Source organism: Phyllobates terribilis, unplaced genomic scaffold, assembly GCF_046119375.1.
Source record: "Phyllobates terribilis strain yellow unplaced genomic scaffold, ASM4611937v1 Scaffold_7__3_contigs__length_470593459, whole genome shotgun sequence".
In the NCBI taxonomy this organism is placed as follows: domain Eukaryota; kingdom Metazoa; phylum Chordata; class Amphibia; order Anura; family Dendrobatidae; genus Phyllobates; species Phyllobates terribilis.
Genome location: NW_027362767.1, coordinates 289,620,727 through 289,647,459, shown reverse-complemented (window position 1 = coordinate 289,647,459; position 26,733 = coordinate 289,620,727). Strand labels below are relative to the sequence as shown.

At 48.5% G+C, this 26,733-nt stretch overlaps 1 protein-coding gene across 1 annotated transcript; it reads right to left on the bottom strand.

Annotated features, from left to right (window-relative positions):
* IGBP1 (immunoglobulin binding protein 1) lies at positions 1 to 25,318 on the bottom strand. The gene is made up of 6 exons (XM_073640932.1): positions 25,074 to 25,318; positions 21,505 to 21,807; positions 19,919 to 20,111; positions 17,201 to 17,286; positions 17,001 to 17,113; positions 1 to 774 (listed from the first exon to the last, which is right to left on the bottom strand). The coding sequence occupies exons 1-6, from the start codon at positions 25,259 to 25,261 to the stop codon at positions 638 to 640; spliced, it is 1,020 nt and encodes a 339-aa protein (XP_073497033.1). The 5' UTR covers positions 25,262 to 25,318; the 3' UTR covers positions 1 to 637.
* Positions 25,319 to 26,733: the final 1,415 nt, after the last annotated feature.

Below are 26,733 nucleotides of genomic sequence, written 5' to 3'. Positions count from 1 at the left end.
TACCAGGAGAACATTTATTAAAAAAAAAGAAACCAGAATCAGAAATAAATACAAACATACATTGAACTGTTGTGTCATGGCATCAGCTAGTGTGAGAACAAAGGCACGCACAATGCTGTCAGTAATGCTTTCACATTGCGTTCAGGCAGACGTTTGGTGGTCCCATTGGGGCTTATGTGTGAACCCCCCGCAAAATGGGATTCGGACGGATGAACCAACAGGCCATAGACTATAATGGTGTTAGCATAGTGAATGTGTGTTCTACCATGCATTATTTTCGAATGTGTATGGCACGCCTACTGGAGGTGGCACTCGGACGTAGTAGAGACTGTTTCTGAGTGTCCACCCCCAGTAGGCGTACATGCCTGAGAATGATGCATGGCAGAGCGCACGTTCACTCTGCCGGCACCGCTATAGTCTATGGCCCTGTCGGCGCATATGTCCAAATCCCGTTTTGTGGGTGGTTTGGACTTCAGCCCAGAAGGGGCCACCAAAGTGTGCCTGAACGCAATGTGAAAGCACCCCAAGTGACTTATCGCACTCATCAGACGGCGATCCCTAAATCAAGTCTTACTTGACCAGTGAATAATGTAGATGCCATTAAGCGAGTCTCTTTAAAACTAGACCAGAAGTGATATCAGCCCATATTCTTGCGGTTTCCATATCCCCGAGGATGGGTATCTTTCCAATCGTCCCAATTCCGAGCCTTTTGCAGTGTGTCCGGATCATCCTGCTCTTCTTTACGCTCCCGTTCAGCTGCCTCCTGCTCCTCATCTATAGAAAAAAAAAAGAAAAAACTAATATATTTGCAATGCAGCATTTTTAAACTACAGTATGACCTTTGATGATAGTGCCGACAGATAAAGTGACCCAAATTGTACAGGGCACTTACATTAACTTCTCAGGCTGATCTTTCCCAGGTTATCATAGTCAGCGCTGCAATAGTTTATAACAGAAGGTGCAGTGACAGTCTAGTCTCTCTGTTAGGTCACGGCCCCACTATCAGTATTTGGTCAGTATTTTTTCTCAGGAGTGGGAGCCAAAATCAGGTGAGGAACAATCAGAGAAAGGGTATAATAGAAACAAGTCACCAATTCTGCATTTATCACCCACTCCTGGTTTTTGCTCCAACTCCTGAGAAAAAATACTGACCGAATACTGATAGTGGGGCCATGGCCTTAGACAGAACAAGGAACACAGAACGTGATGGGCTTCTATTGTAGAAATTCCTAAACTTTATATGCTACACACACATACCAGGATCAATGCAGTAGGTCAGCCCCTGTTTATATGCCCGTGTGGCAAATGAACATTAAAGAGGCTGCAAGAGTGGCTCTCGTCCTGCTGGACCCAGCGAGTCCTGACAACATATACGGCCAATGAAATGACATGCAATGCTAATTACACCTGAACTATACACTGATCATTTGGACTTAAAAAGGGTTTTCAAATTGTGTTTTAGGGTTACCATAATGCAGGGATACTGATAAAGCTATAAGTCAGACTTGCCACCACAATCCACCACTCTGATGGCATCTGCCCAACTTCCAGGGACCCAACAGCTGAAGCCACCAAGCATGGCTACTGAGGAAAGGGACTGGTGGTCGGGAACTCTTGGCTTTAATATAACACAAAGACCGAGCCAATAGATATAAAGGCAGTTAAAGTGCCAACGCCAATCTGAGGAGAGAGGAAACTACAGGGGAGGAGACAAACTGCAGGGAAAGGAGAAACTGATGCGTCATTCTCCTCCTGTGCCTTTTATAGCATTTTATTCACAAGTTTAAACACACTATGTGTGCTCATTAGGATGCTGTAACATTGCGTTCAATGGCCCCATCGGGGCTTGCATCTGAAGTCCCCCCCGCAAAACGGGATTTGAGAGTATGCGCCAACGGGGCCATAGACTAGAATGGTGCCAACAGAGTGAACGTGCGCTCTGCTGTGCACTATTTTCGGGGGGGGGGGGGGGGGTGCCTACTGGAGAGGGACACCCAGAAGCGGTCTACCACGTCAGGGCACAGGTGTAGATTAGACTGAGAGCTTAATTTCTTCTCCATTGTATGAGTCCGCAATGTTGGACCGCACTTGGATGACATCTGAGTGCCGTCCGATGTTTTACACGCACCCATAGACTTGTATGGGTGCACGTGATCTGAATTCCGGAGCATGCGGTGATTTTTCTCATGCCGATTCAGTTTGTAAAAAAGATTCAGTCAGATTCGGTTTTTGTCATGCCGATTCGGTCTGTAGAAGAAAAAAAAAAAAATCGCACATCTTCAAAGCCCCATACTATAACATTGGTCCCAGTGCTGTCGGATAGCACTAGGTTGTGTAATACGCTCCTGTGAGCGAGCCCTAAGTAAACAAAATCACACAGCTTGATAAGTGACATATCGCTGAACTCTGTTGTTTTAACCCATGCCTCATATGCTATCTTCAGATTACATAGCAAAAACCTGCTGACAGATTCCCTTTAAGTACGTATACGTATGTCATGTGAATTTATATGAATAGCAGTCATAGTGGTAAGAGTTATCACTAGAGAAGAACATTAATACATTTCTGACAGATGGAACAGATTTACTTCAGTCAGAAATAACTTTCCATAAGGAACTATTTTTTGCAATTTTTTTTTTTTTTTTTTTAAACACATTCACCTGTGGATATAGATGTGTGGTAAATGTGAACATTATGTTTCTACATGGGATTTCCCAGTGTTCACAATTGTGTTGAAAATTGTAATGCAATTTTTGCCTATACTCGCAGGTGGATGCAAAGTTGCAGGAAGGTGATTTTGTGTAAAAATTAAATGGAACCTGTCATGTTGAAAATCGAGCTGATCAGATTGATTGATGATTTTTGTGGAAAAAAAACTAAGTAAACTTTGCATTTTATTCATTAAAATCCCTGGTGTTTGTATGCATACAAGTCAAGTGGGCGGTCCTATACCGTGATTGACAGTTTTCACTGTATGATGGTCATCCCTGTATACACAGTCAATCACTAGTAGGACCACCCACTGGACTCCTTTATATACAAACAGCAGGGATTTCAATGAATAACATACAAGTTCTACTGGTTCTTTTCCCACAAATCTATATATCATTCTGCTCAGCTTCTCCTTCTCTGCATCACACTGTCTACAGATGTACAACGCAACAGGTTCCCTCTAATGGCTTGTATATTTATGCTTATTATATTGTGTGCTCTCAGAGATTTGGGTAGCAATAATCGCTGTTTGTAGTGTACAACTTTAAGACATTTGTGGATGACATCCAAATATTGCATGATCAGTTTCAGCGTTTTTGAGAGTACAGGCTCCTGTTGGTTTAGATATTGGTGGTATATATGAACTTTTCCCAACTTAACCCCCTTCATGACCTATGACATACATGTACGTCATCTGTCGTGTCCCTGCCTTTAATGCGGCCTCACAAGTTGAGCCCGCATATTTCTCCGCACTTAAAGGTTGATTTCATTAGCCAAGTGCCTTTAACACCCGCGGCTGTTAACCAGTAAAGTGCCGCTGTCAATCACTGACAGCAAGTGACCCCATTTTGGAAATTAGACCCCCTCAAGGAATCTATTTAGATGTGTGGTGAGCACCTTGAACTGCCCGATGCGTCACAGAAAATAAGAAATCCAATTTTTTTCCACAAAAATTTACTTTTAGCCCCAATTTTTTTTATTTTCACAAGAGTAACAGGAGAAAATGGACAACAAAATTTGTTGTGCAATTTCTCCCGAGTATGCCGATACCCCATATGTGGGGTAAAACTACTGTTTGGGTGCACGGCAGGGTTCGGAAGGGAAGGAGTGACGTTTGGAACGCAGACTTTGATGGAATGGTCGAATGGTCTGCGGGTGTCATGTCGCGTTTGGAGAGCCCTTGATGTGCCTAAACAGTGGAAAACCCCGACAAGTTACCCCATTTTGGAAACTACACCCCATAACATTTCCAACATGTCTACTTTAGATCAGCACAATTTTGGAAATATCATTTTTTTTTGTTAGGGAGTTCTAAGGGTTAAAAGTTGACCAGCGATTTCTCATTTTTCCAACAAAATGTACAAAACCATTTTTTTAGGGACCACATCTTATTTGGAGTGACTTTGAGGGGCCTATACGACAGAAAAATACCCAAAAGTGACACCATTCTAAAAACTGCACCCCTTAAAGGTGCCCAAAAACCACATTCAGGAAGTTCATTAACCATTCAGGTGCTTCACAGGAATTAATAGAATGTGGAAGGAAAAAATGAGCAATTAACTTTTTTTTATTTTCACAAGGGTAACAGGAGAAAATGGACCATGCAATTTGTTGTGCAATTTCTCATGAGCACGCAAATATCTCATAGGTGGGGGAAAACCACTGTTTGGGCGCACGGCAGGGCTCGGAAGGGAAGGATCATCATTTGACTTTGTGAATGTAAAATTTGCTGGAATAATTAGCAGACGCCATGTCGTGTTTGGAGAGCCCCTGATGTGCCTAAACAGGGGCTCCAAGTAACCCCATTTTGGAAAATAGACCCCTCAGGGAACTTATCTACATGTGTGGTGAGCACATTGAACCCCCAAGTGCTTCACAGAAGTTTATAATGTTGAGATGTGAAAAAAAAAATAAAAAAAAATTCACACTTCCACAAATGTTTTTTTTTTTAAGCCCCATTTTTTTATTTTCACAAGAATATGGGAGAAAATGGACCTCAAGATTTGTTGTGCAGTTTCTCCTGAGTACACAGAAACCCCATATGTGGGGGAAAACTACTGTTTGGGCGCACAGCAGGGCTCAGAAAGGAAGGAGTGATATTTTGGAACACAGACTTTGATGGAATGGTCTGTGGGTGTCATGTCACGTTTATAGATCCCTTGATCTGAGTAAGCAGTGGAAACTAGACCCCTCAAGAAATTCACCTAGATGGGTGGTGAGCACCTTGAACCCACAGGTGGTGAGCACCTTGAACCCACAGGTGCTTCACAGAATTTTATGTTGATCTGTGAAAATGAAAAAAATATATATATTTTCCCACAAAAATGGTGTCTTAGCCTCAATTTTTTTCATTTTCACAAGAATAGCAGGAGAAAATGATCATATTGACACAACAGGTGGGTCACAGAATTTTATGCCATTGAGCAGTGAAGAAAAAATTACATTTTTACCTCCAAAATTGTATTATTTTAGCTCCAGATTTGACACTTTTACACTGGGAAATGGGTAAAAGTAGCAACAAAATGTGTCCCACAATTTCTAAATGTAGAAATACCCCATATGTGGCTGTGCAGTATTGCTTAGCCACATGGCAAGACTCGGGAGGAATGGCGCCTCCTGGAATGCAGATTTTCCTAGAATAGTTTGCGGGCTCCATATACAGAGCCCCTAAGTGTTAGAAGAACAGAAGCCCCCCTCAAGTGACCCTATTTTGAAATTTATACCCCTTTGGGAATTTATCTACAGGTGTAGTGAGGATTTTGACTCCAAGGGTGTTTTCCAGAAACAAGCAGCAGTGGATGTTGCTGAGGGAAAATTGCAAACTGCCGTTGTAGTGACTAGTATGTTATGCCCACCTTGTGATTCTGGAGACAGGCACCCGTAAATTAAGCAGGGTCTCATCGCTACATAAATGTCAAACATGTAGACGCTAACTGCGGTTTAGGCACACACTGGAGCTCAGAAGGGAGGGAGGCATTTGGATTTGGAGGAGCAGAATTTGCTGACTTTCTTTTGGAGGGGGTGGTGCCATTTCGCTTTTCCAGAACCTTTGTGCTACTAGTAATGTGGAAGCCCCTATATTTGCTTCTTTTGTGGATTGATTTGAAGCTTTTGTTAGGAACATTTTGGATCACATTTATCCTGTGCTCTACGCTGAGCCCTTACATCAGGGTTTCCATCTGAATCTCTGAGTGACGCGATTCAGATGAAACCCCTGAATGATACAAATCACTATAATCAGGCAGCAGAGATACTTTGGACTTCGTCTGGCCTCTGTTCAGCGTTATCCTTCTTTTCAGAAGTGCACAAAACTATGACCGACGGCACTTTTATTAATGCCTAAAAAGACGGACACTACCGGAACACAGATCAGGCGGCGTCCACAGTGACTCCATCTGCCTCATTATAGAGAATATTTCGCTGGGGGTTCAGTATGAATCGCGTATTTCAGAGATTTACATGGAAACACCAATGTAAACGCTCAGCGCAGATCACAGGATAAATGTGAGCTGAGCCTTACTGCGATCTTTGGGAAACAGAAAAAACAAATCAAAAGCAGGTGAAGAATTGGTTCTATTTATTTTTTACGCCGTTCCTCGTGCGGTGTAAGTGATTAGACGACTATTCTTCGGGTCGGTGCGATTACAGCGATACCAGATTTAAATCAGGTTTTTATGACTGGCAGCTGTCACAGACACTTTTTATTGTAAAAACTAGTTTTTGCATCACCATATTTTCAAAGCTATAATTTTTCCATATATCGGCCAGCAGAGTCATGTGACAGCTTGCTTTTTGTGGGACAAGTTGACGTTTTTATTGGTATCATTTTCAGGCACGTGACATTTTTTTGATCGCTTTCTATTCCGATTTTTGGGAAGCAGAATGAATAAAAACCAGCAATTCAGGATTTTTTTTTTTTTTCTATGATGTACTGCGTGTGGTAAAATTGGTAAGAGATTTATTCTTCGGGTCAGTACGATTATAGCGATACTATAGTTCTATAGTTTTTTTTTATGTTTTGGCGCTTTTACGCAAAAACTAATTTTATAGAAAAAAAGAATTATTTTTGCATTGCTTTATTCTGAGACCTATAACTTATTTTTCTGCTGAAGAAGCTGTATATCGGCTTGTTTTTTTGCAGGACAAGATGAAGTTTTCAGCGGTACCATTTTTATTTACATTTGTCATTTTGATTGCGTTTTATTCTACTTTTTGTTTGGCAGTCTGATAAGGCATTGTTTTTTGCCTCTTTTTTTTTTTTTTTTACGGTGTTCACTGAAGGGGTTAACTTGTGTGAAATTTTTATAGGGCAGGTTGTACCAGGCACTGCAATACCAAATGTGTACTTTGTGTTTATTTTATTCCCCAAAAATATTTATTTCTGGGTACAAAGTAAAAATTTTAATTTTTTACTATACTTATTATATATATTATTATTTTGCGTTTTTTAAAAAATATTTTTACACTTTTTATTTTTAAAAACTTGTGTACTTAGTCCCACTATGGGACTTTCACTTTCTTAGCTCTGATCGCAGTTATAAAGTATAGCAATGCAGGAGCGGTGAGTGAGTGATGGGTGTCGAAATGAGCTTGAGCTTACACCCAGCAGCGGTAGCGCGCGCACAGTCTCTGAATGCAAAAGAGGGATTTTTGGTACTCACCGTAAAATCTCTCTCTTGGAGCCTTCATTGGGGGACACAGGACCATGGGTGTATGCTGTTGTCACTAGGAGGTTGACACTAGGCAAAAAAGAAAAAGCTCCACCTCCGCAGTATACACCCGCCTACAGGCATCAAGCTCACCAGTTAGTGGCTAAAGCAGTAGGAGGAACTTAAACAATTAACTATGCAATGCCCAACGTGGCACAACCGCGAAAACTATATTAGATGCCCAACAGGGCCCACTGTAGCTATGCCCAAAATCAGGTAGGGTGCTGTGTCCCCCAATGAAGGCTCCAAGAAAGATTGTACGGGGAGTACCAAAAATCCCTCTTTCTTTATCGCTTCATTGGGGGACACAGGACCATGGGACGTCCAAAAGCAGCCCCTAGGGCGGGAGAACAAAACAAAAAAGGTAGCCACAGACTAGGTCTGACTGCAGGCAACTGCTGCCTGCAGAACCTTCCGTCCAAGACTGGCATCAGCCGAGGAATAAGTGTGGACCTTGTAAAACCTTGAAAAGGTGTGGAGTGAAGACCATGTTGCGGCCTTACAGATCTGAGAAGCTGAAGCCTGATGGCGAACAGCCCAAGAGGCCCCCACCACCCGGGTGCAGTGAGCCCTTACCCCCGGAGGGGGAGATTTGTCTGAGACGCGATATACTTCCAAAATGGTAGAACGTATCCAACGGGCGATTGTTGACTTGGAAGCAGGGAGACCCCTGCGACGCCGCTCAGGAACGACAAACAGGGCGTCCGAACACCGAAGGGAAGCCGTTCTAGAAAGGTACACACGTAGAGCTCTGACCAGATCCAGTTTGTGCAGGGATTTCTCTCGAGGGTGCACTGGGGCCGGGCAGATGGAAGGCAAAACAATGTCCTCATTGATGTGGAAAGAGGAGACTACTTTTGGCAAAAAGGAGGGCACTGGCCTCAGCACTACCTTGTCCTGATGGAAGACCAAAAAAGGCGACCGACAAGAGAGGGCTGCGAGCTCTGCAACCCTCCTAATAGAGGTAAGAGCCACCAGAAAAGCCACCTTCCAGGAGAGAAGAGAGGCTGAGATGTCCTGAATGGGTTCAAACGGGGGCTGTTGAAGGACGCTGAGGACCATATTAAGGTCCCATGGATCCACCGGGGGGGCGATAAGGCGGCGTGAGGGGAGCCACCCCTTGCAGAAACGTCTTGACAGAAAGCCAAGTTACGCTGGAATAGAATAGACAAGGCCGAAACTTGGCCTTTGAGAGTGCTTAGAGAGAGTCCCGCTTCCAGGCCAGACTGAAGGAAGGCCAAAATGACCGGTAGCGAAAAGGACATGGGAGCTAGCTGATCCTTTTCGAAGTGACAAAAGAAGGCTCTCCAGGTTCTGTGGTATATGCGCGAGGTTGCTGGTTTCCTGGCACTAATTAGGGTCTGGATGACGCTGTCCGCAAAACCAGCTTTCCTCAACACTGTGCCCTCAATGGCCATGCCATTAAATTCAGAGACCGAGAACTCTGATGAAGAATAGGTCCCTGAGAGAGGAGGTCTGGACGGTCCGGCAGTCTCCAGGGGGAGTCGACGAGCAGGTTTACTAGATCTGCATACCAGACACGTCCGGGCCAATCCGGGGCTATTAGAATTACCGGTACTCGCTCTGTCTTGATCTTTTTGACGACCCGAGGGATCAATGGTAGAGGGGGAAAAAGATAGGGGAGCTGGAACTGAGACCATGAGATTACTAGCGAGTCTTGAGCGATCGCGGGACCGGGCTACGAAGGATGGAACCTTGTGGTTTAACCGAGACGCCAAGAGGTCGACGTCCGGCGTGCCCCATCGTAAGCATATCTGATGGAACACCTCGGGATGGAGAGACCATTCTCCTGAGGCAAGGCCCTGCCGACTGAGGAAGTCGGTAGCCCAATTGTTGACCCCGGAATGTGCACTGCTGAGATTACCGGAATAGTGTTCTTGGCCCAAACTAGCACTCTTGTCACCATTTTGAAGACGGACTTGCTGCGTGTTCCTCCCTGACGGTTTATGTACGCCGCCGCCATGGCGTTGTCCGATAGTACGCGGACTGGGAATCCTGCAAGAATGTCCTGCCAGTGACGCAATGCCAGGTAAATTGCCCTTATCTCCAATATATTGATCGGTAGGGAGGCTTCGTGGAGATTCCAACGGCCCTGCGCTGTGTGGTGGAGGAAGACTGCCCCCCAACCTATGAGGCTGGCATCAGTTGTGACTACCTGCCAGCAAAGTGGTAGGAATGACCTCCCGGGTCTGAAGGAAGAAGGACGAGTCCACCATATTAGTGACCTTCTGACATGAGGAGGTAACCTGATGCGTCGACCTAGAGACGACTGGTTCTTGTCCCATGCCGACACAAGGGCCAGTTGAAGAGGCCGGGTATGGAACTGGGCAAACGGGAATGCTTCCATGGCTGCCACCATTTTTCCCCAAGACACTCATGCACAGGCGAAGGCGGCGTGGACTCGGGTCAGAGAGAAGGTGAATCCCCCGACGGAGAGAGTTTATCTTTTCCCTTGGAAGAAAGACCCAGGCATGGGTCGTGTCGAACTGCATCCCTAGAAAGGTTAAGCGCTGAGAGGGGGCCAGGGAGGATTTGTCTATGTTGATCAGCCAGCCTAACTGAGAAAGCGTGTTCAGGGTGATCTGGAGACTGTGGAGACAGTCCCTGAACGTGGGACCCTTGATCATTAGGTCATCGAGGTAGATACGCATCCTGAATGTCCACTGAACATAGATATTCCCCGGCCTCCATCGAGGCTATTACCGACCTGAGGGACTCCATTCTGAAGTGCCGTACGCGTACCTGTCGGTTTAGTTGTTTGAGGTCTAGGATCGGACGTAGTGAGCCGTCCTTTTTTGGAACGACGAAAAGATTTGAGTAGAAACCTGAACACCTTTCTTGAAGGGGGACTGGAACTATAACTCCTGAGTGCAGAAGGGAGGCAATGGCCTGAAGTAAACCGGGAAGTAGAGATGGATGTGGGTGGCGGGACCTGAGAAATCGTGTTCTTGGTATGGCGTTGAACTCGATCTTGTAGCCTGAGGTCACCATCTCCTTGACCCAGGCATCCTCTATAGCCGATACCCAAGGGTCTCGGAACAGAAGAAAACGGCCGCCCACCCTGGGAGAAATCCTAGGTGGGAGTGACCCGTCATGCTGAAGAAAACCTGTTGGATCGTGATCGGGATCAAGAGGGCTTGGAAGAGCGACCCTTTGCGCGCCAGCTGGGAGTGAGCCTAAAGGTAGGCTTACGTTTGTCCTGCTGTGCTGGGGTACGGTCCAGTTGAGAGGAGGATCCTGGTTGCGGGAACCGACGAAAGGACCGGAACGGAAGGTAACGTTTTCTAGGAAAAGGGTGATTAGGTCTCGGCTGAGGAAGGGAAGTGCTCTTGCCCCCAGTGGCATCAGAGATGATCTGGTCTAATTTAGACCCAAACAGTCTGGAGCCCTGAAAAGGGAGATTTGTTAACGATTTCTTGGAGGCCGGGTCGGCGTTCCAAGCCTTCAGCCAAAGAATCCTACGTATAGCGATGATATTGCTGGAGACGCGTGCTGAACAGGTAGCGGCATCAAGTGACGCCGTGAGGAGATATTTCCCTGCGTGGGCGATCTGATCCGCTAGGTCAGCCAGATCGTCTGGGGAAGCCCCGGAGAGGATGCCCTGTCTAAGCTTTTTGGCCCATGCGGAGACTGCCTTTGATACCCAAGTTGAGGCGAAGGAAGGACAAAAGGATGTGCCAGCAGCCTCGAAGGCTGACTTAGACAGGTTGAGGCCTTGGCTATCCGTAGTATCCTTGAGGGAAGAACCGTCTGGAAGGGACAGTACCGTCTTAGCCGAGAGACGAGAGACAGGAGATTCCACAGAAGGGGACTCCGTCCATTTGCTGACGAGGTCGTGGTTAAATGGGTATAGCATGTCTAACTGTTTCTTTCCAGTGAAGGGCTTCTCTGGATGCTCCCATTGTTTTTGAAAGACACCATCAAATTCTGAATGGTTAGAAAAGGTGCGTGCCAGGCGCTTAATTCTCTTGAAGGAAACGGAGTAGTCCTGAAAAGAGCTCTCGTCCTCTTTAACATGCAGAGTGTGATTGACGGCCGATATAAGGCTGTCAACCATGTCCTGGTTTTTAGAATATTAGTCCGTGTCGGATCCAGAGTCAGAATCTGATTCCGTGTCAGATCCCGGAGCGGCCTCTGGGGAAGAGGTGTGAGATGCAGGGAGCAATTTGGAGTCTGGAGAGCTGGAGGATGAGCTTGTGTGAGTCCGTTTCGGAGAACGTGCCCTCGGTCTGCCCTTAGAAGGAGGGGGCAGGGGTGCCTGCGAATCGTCCGTTGGAACGTTCGGAGCACTGGTGGCCGTGGATAGCATGGGCAAACGTTCTAGGACCTGCACCAGAGATAGAGGTACCTAGGTGAGATCAGAGACAGACTGGGACATAGCAACAGCCCACTCCGGAGGAGGGGGCGTTACCTCGTCCTGGGCGGCAGGGGGGTCTTGGGGTGCCAGCATGGTGGGAGGCTTGCAGGTCGAGCAAAAGGCCGTTGTCAGACCCGCGGGCCACTTAGTACTGCAAAGAGCACAGGCGTAGTATGTGACTGTGTGGTTGGACGGAAAGAAAGCTCCCTGGGTTTGGGCATATGTGCCTAACCAGAAATACTGCAGAGGAGGGAGCCTGTGTTGTGAGGAGGTGCCAGAGTAGGTCCTACCCGGTCTGGAATGTGCACGGTCCCGTATCCCCCGTAGGAAAGTCCGGAGCCGCGGAGACAGGAGCAGGGCTGCGGTGATGAGGCAGTCAGACAGAATGCTGCTGCCGGAGCCAGAACGAGAGCAGCGTAGAGGGGCGGAGCCGGAGCAGAGCGTGCAGCCCTGAGCGAGCTAGGGGAGCCAAAGCTCCGATAGGTAGAGGGGATGGGGGCGGGCTTAAGAACTTGGGCGCTGATAGGCCCCCGGGATAAAAGTGGGTGTGACGGAAGCGTCATAATGCTCCACAGTTCTGATTGTCCGTTTTCCGGGAGGGGCGTGTACCCGCCTGAAAGAGTAATGCCCACCCCGACCCGCCCCCCGGCAGAGAAAGCACAGGCAGAAATGCCGCGCAAAAAAAAAAAGGACAGAGAAACGGGGGGGCGGGGGGTTTCTGTGGGGGACGCCATGAGTACGAGGCCCTCTGTTCGCTTCCCGATGTCTGAGAGGAGAGGGGGCGTGGCCAAGCGCTGCAGTAGGTAAGCGTCGGCGGGGAAATGAGATGCTTCCCTTATTAACCCAGGATTTATGGGGCCCGTGCATAGCTGAGATGTGAGGGACCTGGGACTGAGGAGGCAGCAGGGAGGGATTGTACCTTTCCCGATGACTGTTCTTGCTCCTTCCCTCTGAGGATGGTCCCAGGAGGTCCTCCGTGGATAAGGGGGATCCTGGCTCTTCCTCCTTCCCGCACTGACCGGTCCTGGACAGTGCAGGAGACTGTGTTGACCCCAGAATCTGGGGGAAGGTCACCGTAGTGACCACCGTCTCCCTCTCAGGCCGCTCCGAGGAGGGGGCTGGGGTGGGGAATGGGCAAGGACTGGCCACCAAGAATCACCCTGAGACACCCGAAGGTGACAGGGGATAAGTCCTGCCCAGCGGGTCCGAGAGTGGGCGATGTGGGAAATGCACACTGCTCTCTTGGTCGCTTGAGAATGGGGATAACAGGGGATGCAGTGTTCCCTGTTAACCCTGAAGAACAGTATCTGAAAAATAAAGAAGAAACATTAATAAAACACAACAGGGTTGGATCAGTAGGATCCAGATCTACCTCCTACAGACACTAAGCTTAAACTGGTGAGCTTGATGCCTGTATGCGGGTGTATACTGCGGAGGAGCTTTTTCTTTTTTGCCTAGTGTCAACCTCCTAGCGACAGCAGCAAACACACATAGTCCTGTGTCCCCCAATGAAGCGATAAAGAAATCACCATGACGAAGCTAGTACTTGCAAGATTGGTAAGTACCTACCGGCCATGACATATTGGGTACGTCTAAGGTTGGAAAGAGGTTAAATTAAAAAATACACGGTTGGTATCTGCGTACTTGTACTGACCTGGGGAAATCATACTGCCAAGTCAATTTTACCATATATTGAACATGATAAATAAAATTTAAAAAAAACATTGTGGAATTGCACTTTTTTTTGCAAGTTCACCACACTTGGAATTTTTTTCCCCATCTTCCAGTACACTATGTGGCAGAATGAATGGCGTCATGTGATGCGCCCCCTGGGGCCGTGGAGTACTCGGATACTTTGGATAGTCACGGTGGACTGACCCGGTCTGTGGCCCCGGGCGGTCAATAACAGAGGGGAATAAAGTTTTGGGGATAAAGTTTTGTGACGCCACCCGTGGTATGCGGCTATAGGTAGCCGCCGCTGCTGTTCAGATCCACTGGGGCCGTTGGTGAAGCAGCAGAGATGGTTCAGCTCTCCACGGGTAGAGCTAGGCCCCTGGGCAGTTAAATTGGTAGCCTTGTTGTTGGTGTAGTGCAAGGTAGGTGATGCAGCAATTAAGTCAAGGACACAGCGGGGTGCAGTCTTCAAGTTTTTACTCACAGTTCTTGTGATGTTCCAGGTTACAACAGCCCACCGAGTCCTGTGTCCTCCGGGGAAGTGATCCAGCCAACTCTCAGATAACTTGGGTGCACTTGATCGGGACCCCCTTTCTTGTGTACCTTTCCCGGGTCGTCTCTCTCTGCGCTGGCTCTCACCCTCCTGCCCGGCACCTCACACACAGTGTCCCGAGTCAATGGCCGCGGGCCTTGTTGGGCGACGTCCTCTCTGTCCCCTTGGTCCTATATGGCCACCTTTTCAGTGAATGTGTGTGGTTTTGGCTACGGCACTTAGAGATACCGCAGCCTCTGGTTTGCTAGCTGAGTCTTGCAGTCCTCCACTAGTCTGGGGCTGGTCACCTACTGCGGCCTGATTCCTTCTCCCGACTACGGTCGGCGTGAATTCGGGCGCACTGGTGGACTCCGCACGTCCCGTGCCCAAAAGATCGCTTCTCTGTCTCTGTAGCCCTTCTCTGACTCCCTCGCTCCTCTCGTTCTCTCTCCTACTGGGCCCCTCTGACTGGGCCCTCACTCTGTCTGGACCCTACTCCTCAACGGTCCTCACTCACTGGGCGCTTCTAGATGTTTCTACCTGTCTTTTTATACTGTCTGTCATGTGACCCACATCACTAAATGTCACTATGTAGTCCCCTCTACCTACAGTCCTTACTTGTGTGCTCCCCTAAACTACTTCCTCCACCCACCTCCTCTACCTAGTTCCCCCCTCCAGACATTGACAGGGACTGTGCTCTCCCTCAGGAGCAATCTTGCCCTTCCCTACTGGAGTGATGTGGTGTTAGATGTGGGTGTGTGGGTCCCGGGTAGTGTTCCCTCCTTACCTGAGAGTGGGATACCACACCTCTGGCTGAGATGCAGTACCTCTGTGGCGACTGGACCCGCAGGGGCGCCACATATGCAAAAGTACAACTCGTACTGGAAAAATAAAGTTATGACTCTTGGAAGAAGGGGAGGAAAAATTTAACAGGGTCACGCTACTATTTTACATAAAAAAAAAAAAAAAAAAACAAAGAAAAAAAACCTCTGCTTGTAATTTAAGGTGCAAGTGTATGTTTTATTAAAATAATGGTTGTTTGTTAGACAGTTAAATGAAAGGTGGATTTGACACATGACAACAGCAATTGTCAGGCCAACTGCTTTCTAGAAATATATAGGGTGTCGGGGTACACAGACACAGGCCTAACTGGCATTTATGGACTCTGCACATGTTAAATGTCTATTTTTAGGAGCTGTGGTGCATCTGATTTGCTGATTGAGTCACACTTTTAGCCACCAATGTCAATTGTGTATCTGGGAATACCAGATGTGTTGAAGTAAGAAGAGGCCGCTCACACAGCTGACCTCCCTGTCTATCTGATATAATATACAGGAGATACCACATTTGCTAAGATAAGAAGAGGCTGCTCACACTGCTGTCTGCCCTGTCTATCTGATATAACAGGAGATACCAGGGGTGCTGAAGTAACAAGAGGCTGCTCACACTGCTGTCCGCCCGGTCTGATATAATATACAGGAGATACAAGTGGTGCTGAGATAAGAAGAGGCTGCTCACACTGCGGACCACCCTGTCTATCTGATCTAAGGCTGTGTGCCCACGATGCGCTTTTTAAGCGTTTCCGCAGCGGCAAAAACGCTGCAGAAACGCATGGTAGAAGGCCTGCCATGTCCCCCAATGATAATCCGCATGTGCTATGCACATGCTGCGGAAATTTCCGCTACGGATTATCATTGCGGAAAAAAACGCAGCACTACCAATTATTTTGCGGAAGTGCTGCGTTTTCGCCGCCATTGACTTGCATTAGAACGCGCCAATTCCGCAAGACTGCATCTGTACTTGCGTACTTGCCGTGTTCTAATGTGCGGATGGTACCCGAGTGTGGAGGACAGGAGACTCTCCTCCGGACCCGGGTACCCTAAAGAAGTATAAAAAAAAAAAAAAAAAAAGAATAAAATAAAAAAAAGATTATATTCACCTTCCGACGGCCCCCGGACTCCTCCTCTGTGCTTGCGGGCAGATCTGTAGGACCTGCGGTGACGTCACAGTCATGTGACGGCAGGTCCTTCAGTACAGCGCACCGCGATCTGTCGGCAGCCAGCACAGGAGCGCAGCAAGACTGCAGGGGCCATCGGAGGGTAAGTATAGGTTTATTTTTTATTTTTTTAAATTCTCTCGGGTCACACTATATAAATCCATGCTGGTTGCATGGATTTATATAGTGTAACCAAGTTGTCAAGCACTTTCCAAGTGATGCTAAAATCGATTGGAAAGCACTTGTCAACCCGCATGCGGAAATGCAAGTGAAGAACGCTTCACATCTGCATGTCCCTGGCATGAAAATGCATGTACAATCCGCATGTACAATCCGCATGCGTTTGACATGTAGTAGTGACCAGGCCCCTGCTGTGAGATCGCTGGTCGTGTCGGAATGGTCTGGACATTTCTTTGATCGTTGAGGTCCCGCTGGGTAGCATGCATCGGTGTGTTTGACATCTTACCAACGACCTTGTTGATGACTCAGACACAGAAACACATAGGCGGTGCATCGTTATACAGGTCGTTACGGCTCGCTGCATCGTTGCTGCGTCGTTGGGAAGATCTGACTGTTTGACAGCTCACCAGCGACCACATAGCGACGCAGCAACGATCCCTGACAGGTCGTATCGTTGTCGGGATCGCTGTAGCGTCGCTTAGTGTGACGGGGCCTTAAGAAGAGGCAGCTCATACAGCAGTGCCCTGGAGATAAGATTGATTGTACTTGGTATAGGTTATCTCCAGGTCAAAGCAGCAGTACATCCTACTGAACATGCTGCACTCAAACTTTTTAACATTCCACAATAGGTTTCTATCATAACAAGATGGCCACCATTTTAATGTACTATAGTGATTACTTCCCTAGACAAAATTAATGTGATTTAATTAAAAAGAATTTATGAATGCATTTATTATGACATTTTACTGATTAAAGTGATTCTACAGAAGTAGAAAAATAAAGCAAGCCACAATTTAATAAATAAATAAAAAGACATACCTGTTTGTTTGCTGAAAACACCCTGATCAGGGAGGACTCCTTTACTGCGATGCTGCTCGTACCAGTCATCAACTGTCATAGTAGGAAGACTAGGGTATCCTGCTCCATAGACCCTGTAATTTAAACAGTTTTTTTCCCCATGTATAAAATAATGAAAAAAAATAAACACGATAGCTGAAATAGAATGAACTACCACGTACTTTGCCTGGAGGGCATCTCGAGTCAGGATAAATGGTTTCATAGGTGGTCTTGTTGGACGTGGAGGATGATGAGCAACTTCGGACCCCTACAGGAATAAAGTAAAGATAAAATAGACTAGAGGGAATTGGTCAGCAGGTTTTTGCAATGTAATCTGAGATCATAATGTAGGGGCAGAGACCCTGATTCCAGTGAGGTGTCACTTAATGGGCTGTATTTTGCTATTTCAATACAATCAGTGTTTTATCAGCAGGATATTATCACTACAGGACAACTGCCCTTTTGCCTTCGAGTCCAGGCTCGTCCTCAGTACTAATTAGCAGCTCTCTGTCACTGCACAGTGTTAACAGAAAGCTGTGGTGGTGGGGGGGTTATACACAGATCAACAACTGAGCTCTGCTAGATCTGCAGCAGAGAAAGCTGTGACTATCATAACTGCTGCATAGAGTATGCAAAGTGATACATCGCTGGAATCAGTGTCTCTGTACCTACTTCATGTTGCTGTCAGACCGATTAAACAGCAAAAACTGCTGACAGATTCTTTTCAATACTGAACAAATAAAAAGTAATAGTAGTAATAATGACCTCCATACAGATTAACTGGTGTATAAAGCAGTATGTGCTGGATAAATATACACTGCTCAGAAAAATACAGGGAACACTTAAACAACACAATGTAACTCCAAGTCAATAACACTTCTGTGAAATCTACCTGTCCAGTTATGAAGCAACACTGATTGTGAATCAATTTCTCCTGCTGTTGTGCAAATGGAACAGACAACTGGTAGAAATGATGGGCAATTAGCAAGATACCCCCTATAAAGGAGTGGTTCTGCAGGTGGTGACCACAGACCATTTCTCTGTTCTCATCCTTTTTTGGCTGTTGTTTTGGTCACTTTTTCATTTTGCCATTGCTCTCACTTAGAGGTACAGTAGCATGAGGCGGTGTCTACAGTACAACCCACAGAAGTTGCTCAGGTAGTGCAGCTCATCCAGGATGGCACATCAGTGTGAGCTGTGGCAAGAAGGGTAGCTGTGTCTGTCAGCACAGAGTCCAGAGCATGGAGCAGATACCAGGAGATGTGGAGGGAGCCATAGGAGGGCATCAACCCAGCAGCAGGACTGCTACCTCCGCCTTTGTGCAAGAAGGAACAGGAGGAGCACTGCCAGAACCCTGCAAAATGACCTCCAGCAGGCCACAAATGTGCATGTGTCTGCACAAACAGTTAAGAGTCCATGAGGGTGGTATGAGGGCCCGACGTCGACAGATGGGGGTTGTGCTCACAGCCCAACACCGTGCAGGACGCTTGGCATTTGCCACAGAACACCAGGATTGGCAAAGTTGCCACTGGCGCCCTGTGCTCTTCACAGATGAAAGCAGGTTCACACTGAGCACATGTGACAGACGTGACAGAGTCTGGAGACACCGTGGAGAGCGATCTGCTGCCTGCAACATCCTTCAGCATGACCGGTTTGGCAGTGGGTCAGTAATGGTGTGGGGTGGCATTTCTTTGGAGGGCCGCACAGCCCCCCATGTGCTCGCCAGAGGTAGCCTGACTGCCATTAGGTACCGAGATGAGATCCTCAGACCCCTTGTGAGACCATATGCTGGTGCAGTTGGCCCTGGGTTTCTCCTAATGCAGGACAATGCCAGACCTCATGTGGCTGGAGTGTGTCAGCAGTTCCTGCAAGATGAAGGCATTGAAGCTATGGACTGGCTCGCCCATTCCCCAGACCTGAATCCTATTGAGCACATCTGGGACATTATGTCTCGCTCCATCCACCAATGTCACGTTGCACCACAGACTGTCCAGGAGTTGGCAGATGCTTTAGTACAGGTCTGGGAGGAGATCCCACAGGAGACCATCCGCAACCTCATCAGGAGCATGCCCAGGCGTTGTAGGGAGGTCATACAGGCACGTGGAGGCCACACACAATACTGAGCCTCATTTTGACTTGTTTTAAGGACATTACATCAAAGTTGGATCAGCCTGTAGTGTCTTTTCCCACTTTAATTTTGGGGGTGACTCCAAATCCAGGCCTCCATTGGTTAATAAATTTGATTTCCATTGATGATTTTTGTGTGATTTTGTTGTCAGAGTCAGCACATTCAACTTTGTACAGAACAAAGGATTCAATGAGAATATTTCATTCATTCAGATCTAGGATGTGTTATTTGAGTGTTTCCTTTATTTTTTTGAGCAATGTATATACACCCCTCAAGATTGAAATTGTAACACGCAGAAAGCAAAGTCGTGGACTTCTGAAATTCACAGGATGGATAGACATGTTGATGATATGCAAATAATGAAAATATGGAAACTAAATTTTCAAAACATCTTGATTAATTCATTGAGTATGAGCACGACATGCAGAACTGCCTGCACTTCCACATATATATCGGGGACTTTGCAAAAAAAGAAAAAAGTGCTTAAGTACTAACAGGCAGGTAGTTGCGACCTACCTGCCTGTTGTGCTCGGCGCTGTTCTTTGTCGGCACAGAGCGGTCACTGACGGCTCATGAGAGTGATTTCCGCTGAGGTCACGTTGACAGAGTGGTGGTTTATTTTCCACTCTGCTGACAGAAATGAAAGATACTTACCCGGGAGCTATGAATGTGAGTCTTCCTGGCTCCACCTTCACCTTACAGGAAGCCATTCTGACATGGATTTCATACCTCCATCTTTTTATGTTACTAGTAACACTATGACCTGGCTCACCTTCATCATCTCCCTGGCCTTTACCATTGGCATCTCTTGGTCGATACTCTCCACCTCTTCGAGGGCAATGCACACCCAGTGCTGTAGATGCAGGAGGTAGAATTCCCGCACTTGCTCTTCTTCAGCGGTGCCGCTTTTCACTGCCGCCTTCAAGCCGGACAGTCTGCTCTCCAGCTCCTTCTTTTGCTTATACCTGCAATCCATCAGATAACAATATCATTATAGAAAGTGAGAACACAATGGAATTCTACAATCAGGATGGATACACATTATACAACGTGCCCATGTATATGGAAAACCACAGCAGCAGTCAAACTTTGGACTCCATGTTCCTTTCAGTACCAGAATTATTGGTTAAAGGAGCAATTTCTGCAAACGTGACCACAATAGAGCAATAATGATGGCAGCTTTCTATTAGCTTCTGGGTAATTGTAACTTTGGTATTGCTTGAACATGTCGACAAAATGACAAGTGATCCGAAACTAAAATGCTAATTTATTGGGATTGATCCATATTTGTTTCCATTCGGCAAAAGCGCACATTTTAGGCTCTCAAAAAGTAGAGCTGCCCCAAAAACATGAATGACATTCTGATTAAGAGGACCGAATATACCTAAAATCAAGCCTGAGGCACCCAAAAGTTTTTTTTCATTGCTTTGTGGTAGATATAAATTACAATTAAATATTGTTTTGTGCTACAAATTAAAAAAATAATGAAGTTATCTTGCTCATACGGATACCTAATCGGAGTAATTAACCACTTCTGTCTTGTCCGCAGGGTCCCTGGCTGTGTCTGATAGTGGGGAATTGGACCTGCTTCTGCAGGAAACGTAGCTTACATCCCACACTGTAAATGCACCATAGAGTGAAGGCCCAGGAGTCAGGACCGAGTATCACAGGTTTATGGCACAGGATTCTTATGGGGTTAAAAGTGGCGAGTAGTATGGCTGCACTTCTGGTTGTGACAGTCACAAATAATTATACTGCAAATGAAAGTTACTCACAGTTAATTTGATTGAGAGACCGAGACTAAAGGTGTTCCCTAATTTCTGCAGAGCGCACCCCTCCTCTGCCCCCCGACTTCCTGTGTGGTAAGGAACAGTGTGCTCCTGATGATTGACAGATCGGAGCAGCAGCATGGCGGCCCAACATGTGTGTTCTTCAATGAGAAAGAAAAGGCAGCTTTTCCTCTGCAGCAGCAAAGGAGCTTGTAAGCACTGTGATCCTTGTCTAGGAGACCGACCACTGCTGTAAGAGTGGAGGGGTGGTCGGTAACTCAGGCAACAAGCAGGAAACAGAATTACAGTATCAGTCTCATCACTAGACTGGATGACCAGGGACATCGCAGGGAAGCTACTGAGCGTATGTTGGTGGACCAACATTCCTGCCCCAGGAGCAATCAGCAGGGGGCGCTACCACAGATGAAAATGTGCAAATCCGCACGCTATTTCTGATGTATGCACACTATGAGCACACTGCTTTCCAGGTCCGCTATTGAATTGTGAACAATATTTTTTGAGACAATCGATGTAAGTTCTGAGGAAAAGTGAAAACACAGACACGAGCTCATTATTCAGGTCTTGTTACCTTTCAATCTTGGCCTGCCGCTGCATTGCCATGGCAGTCAGATTAGGAGGTGCACCCGCACGGGTGCTGCGTACCAGATCACGCTCCCCTTGTGCGGCTTCTTCCTGTCCAGGGAGGTTAAAACTGGAAACTTTGTAGCTGTGGCATCTTTTGAGGAAGTCTAGAAAATAGGAGCGAGCCGCCTCCAGGTGCTGCCGCCTGTGACTGAGGTTCACCTGCTTCAGGGTCAGAGCCCCCAAAAGAGCGGGAAGCAAGAGGTATCGGACGTCTGCGGAGGAGATCTCATCCAGATCCTCATTGGTGCTGCAAGAACACAAAATAATGAGTCAGAAGGGGATGAGAGACAGGAAGTATTACCAAACTGTGCACAGGCACGGCGCCCACCCCCCACCTCCGCCACGCGGTGCGCAGGCACGGCGCCCACCCCCCCTCCGCCACGCGGTGCGCAGGCACGACGCACGTACCCCCCCCCCGCCACACGGTGCGCAGGCACGACGCACGTACCCCCCCCCCCCCCCCCGCCACACGGTGCGCAGGCACGACGCACGTACCCCCCCCCCCCCCCCCCGCCACACGGTGCACAGGCACGGCGCACGTACAGTACAGACCAAGAGTTTGGACACACCTTCTCATTTAAAGATTTTTTTGTCTTTTCATGACTTTGAAAATTGTACATTCACACTGAAGGCATCAAAACTATGAATTAACACATGTGGAATTATATACTTAACAAAAAAGTGTGAAACAACTGAAAATATGTCTTATATTCTAGGTTCTTCAAAGTAGCCACCTTTTGCTTTGATGACTGCTTTGCACACTCTTGGCATTTTCTTGATGAGCTTCAAGAGGTAGTCACCGGAAATGGTTTTCACTTCACAGGTGTGCCCTGTCAGGTTTAATAAGTGGGATTTCTTGCCTTATAAATGGGGTTGGGACCATCAGTTGTGTTGTGCAGAAGTCTGGTGGATACACAGCTGATAGTCCTACTGAATAGACTGTTAGAATTTGTATTATGGCAAGAAAAAAGCAGCTAAGTAAAGAAAAATGAGTGGCCATCATTACTTTAAGAAATAATAGTTAGTCAGTCCGAAAAATTGGGCAAACTTTGAATGTGTCCCCAAGTGCAGTTGCAAAAACCATCAAGCGCTACAAAGAAACTGTCTCACATGAGGACCACCCCAGGAAAGGAAGACCAAAAGTCACGTCTGCTTCTTAGGATAAGTTTATCCGAGTCACCAGCCTCAGAAATCGCAGGTTAATAGCAGCTCAGATTAGAGACCAGGTCAATGCCACACAGAGTTCTAGCAGTAGACACATCTCTACAACAACTGTTAAGAGGAGACTTTGTGCAGCAGGCCTTCATGGTAAAATAGCTGCTAGGAAACCACTGCTAAGGACAGGCAACAAGCAGAAGGGACTTGTTTGCGCTAAAGAACACAAGGAATGGACATTAGACAAGTGGAAATCTGTGCTTTGGTCTGATGAGTCCAAATTTGAGATCTTTGGTTCCAACCACCGTGTCTTTGTGCGACGCAGAAAAGGTGAACGGATGGACTCTACATGCCTGGTTCCCACCATGAAGCATGGAGAAGGAGGTGTGATGGTGTGGGGGTGCTTTGCCGATGACACTGTTGGGGAGTTATTCAAAATTGAAGGCATACTGAACCAGCATGGCTACCACAGCATCTTGCAGTGGCATGCTATTCCATCCGGTTTGCGTTTAGTTGGACCATCATTTATTTTTCAACAGGACAATGACGCCAAACACCTCCAGGCTGTGTAAGGGCTATTTGACCAAGAAGGAGCGTGATGGGGTGCTCCGCCAGATGACCTGGCCTCCACAGTCACCAGACCTGAACCCAATCGAGATGGTTTGGGGTGAGCTGGACCGCAGAGTGAAGGCAAAATGGCCAACAGTGCTAAGCATCTCTGGGAACTCCTTCAAGATTGTTGGAAGACCATTTCCGGTGACTACCTCTTGAAGCTCATCAAGAGTGTGCAAAGCAGTCATCAAAGCAAAAGGTGGCTACTTTGAAGAACCTAGAATATAAGACATATTTTCAGTTGTTTCACACTTTTTTGTTAAGTATATAATTCCACATGTGTTAATTCATAGTTTTGATGCCTTCAGTGTGAATGTACAATTTTCATAGTCATGAAAATACAGAAAAATCTTTAAATGAGAAGGTGTGTCCAAACTTTTGGTCTGTACTGTACGTACCCCCCGCCACACGGTGCACAGGCACGGCGCACGTACTTACGTACCCCCCGCCACACGGTGCACAGGCACGGCGCACGTACGTACGTACCCCCCGCCACACGGTGCACAGGCACGGCGCACGTACGTACGTACCCCCCGCCACACGGTGCACAGGCACGGCGCACGTACGTACGTACCCCCCGCCACACGGTGCACAGGCACGGCGCACGTACGTACGTACCCCCCGCCACACGGTGCACAGGCACGGCGCACGTACGTACGTACCCCCCGCCACACGGTGCACAGGCACGGCGCACGTACGTACGTACCCCCCGCCACACGGTGCACAGGCACGGCGCACGTACGTACGTACCCCCCGCCACACGGTGCACAGGCACGGCGCACGTACGTACGTACCCCCCGCCACACGGTGCACAGGCACGGCGCACGTACGTACGTACCCCCCGCCACACGGTGCACAGGCACGGCGCACGTACGTACGTACCCCCCGCCACACGGTGCACAGGCACGGCGCACGTACGTACGTACCCCCCGCCACACAGTGCACAGGCACGGCGCACGTACGTACCCCCCGCCACACAGTGCACAGGCACGGCGCACGTACGTACCCCCCGCCACACAGTGCACAGGCACGGCGCACGTACGTACCCCCCGCCACACAGTGCACAGGCACGGCGCACGTACGTACCCCCCGCCACACAGTGCACAGGCACGGCGCACGTACGTACCCCCCGCCACACAGTGCACAGGCACGGCGCACGTACGTACCCCCCGCCACACAGTGCACAGGCACGGCGCACGTACGTACCCCCCGCCACACAGTGCACAGGCACGGCGCACGTACGTACCCCCCGCCACACAGTGCACAGGCACGGCGCACGTACGTACCCCCCGCCACACAGTGCACAGGCACGGCGCACGTACCCCCCGCCACACAGTGCACAGGCACGGCGCACGTACCCCCCGCCACACAGTGCACAGGCATATCGTACAGAGCTAATAACGTGTACCGGCACACCAGCCACAGCATGGGAGCCTTGGTGTAATCATAGTACCGTAGTGTGAGGACTTGTATGGCATCTCTCCACCCGGGTACATGGAGGTGAGATCTGCTGCTGTACACTACATGGCAATCTACAAGCAGCGAATCCTGGGCAATATAACCAGCACAGTGCCAGTCACTGCAGGCCATGTAGTCATGGTGCACAGCGCCCTCCCCTGGTACTAATGGTGGGGACTGCTGGCCCTGACATCACACCTCTAACTGCCCCCAGATTAATGCCCCGTATGGCCAGGACTGAGGCCGTGCAGGCCGCCGCACAGCAGGGGACCAAGCCTCCAGCTGTACCTGAAGAGCTGCAGCTGAGTCACCATGCGGGTCGCCTGCTCCAGCAGCCCCAGCCCGCGCTTCACCTTCTCCTGCACCTCCCGCACCCCCGCCGGCTGGCTGCTGTCCTCCACCTCCTCCAGGAGCTGCCATCCTTTATCCAACAGCTCTGACAACTTCAGGAGCTCAGGTTCGGATTCAGCCGCCATGTTTGTTTGACATGTCTGAGCTCTACAGCCTCCGTAGTCGGGAAATGACGTTAGATGGCCGTCATAATGTATGTGCCGGTAGTGCACGGCTGTAAGAATGCGCCATATTAGATGTGGCAGAAGATGAGTGCTTGTTCTGCTCATTTGTCGCTAGAGGTCGCTATATGCTAGAGAGGTTACTTGTCTGTCGCCGGGACAGGTCGCTGATCGCCGGTCCTGACTGCAGCCCGCAGTGTTCTGGGCTCTGCTCCCTGCTGTCCTGTCCTCTGGTATGGCGGCTTCTCTGCTCTGTCCACGTCAGGGGCGCTTCTGTATTATAATATGCTAAGATTTTACAAAGATTGAGTCCTCTCATAACCAGTGCTCCCTGAGTGTCCCAATAACCAGTGCTCCCTGAGTGTCCCAATAACCAGTGCTCCCTGAGTGTCTCAATAACCAGTGCTCCCTGAGTGTCCCCATAACCAGTGCTCCTGAGTGTCCCCATAACCAGTGCTCCCTGAGTGTCCCCATAACCAGTGCTACTGAGTGTCCCCATAACTAGTGCTACCCGAGTGTCCCCATAACCAGCGCTCCCCGAGTGTCCCCATAACCAGTGCTACCTGAGTGTCCCACTAACCAGTGCTACCCGAGTGTCCCCATAACCAGTGCTCCCCGAGTGTCCCCATAACCAGTGCTCCCCGAGTGTCCCCATAACCAGTGCTACCTGAGTGTCCCACTAACCAGTGCTACCCGAGTGTCCCCATAACCAGTGCTCCCCGAGTGTCCCCATAACCAGTGCTCCTCGAGTGTCCCCATAACCAGTGCTCCCTGAGTGTCCCCATAACCAGTGCTCCCTGAGTGTCCTCATAACCAGTGCTCCCTGAGTGTCCCCATAACCAGTGCTACTGAGTGTCCCCATAACTAGTGCTACCCGAGTGTCCCCATAACCAGTGCTCCCCGAGTGTCCCCATAACCAGTGCTACCTGAGTGTCCCACTAACCAGTGCTACCCGAGTGTCCCCATAACCAGTGCTCCCCGAGTGTCCCCATAACCAGTGCTCCCCGAGTGTCCCCATAACCAGTGCTCCCTGAGTGTCCCCATAACCAGTGCTCCCTGAGTGTCCCCATAACCAGTGCTCCCTGAGTGTCCTCATAACCAGTGCTCCCTGAGTGTCCCCATAACCAGTGCTACTGAGTGTCCCCATAACTAGTGCTACCCGAGTGTCCCCATAACCAGTGCTCCCCGAGTGTCCCCATAACCAGTGCTACCTGAGTGTCCCACTAACCAGTGCTACCCGAGTGTCCCCATAACCAGTGCTCCCCGAGTGTCCCCATAACCAGTGCTCCCCGAGTGTCCCCATAACCAGTGCTCCCTGAGTGTCCCCATAACCAGTGCTCCCTGAGTGTCCTCATAACCAGTGCTCCCTGAGTGTCCCCATAACCAGTGCTACTGAGTGTCCCCATAACTAGTGCTACCCGAGTGTCCCCATAACC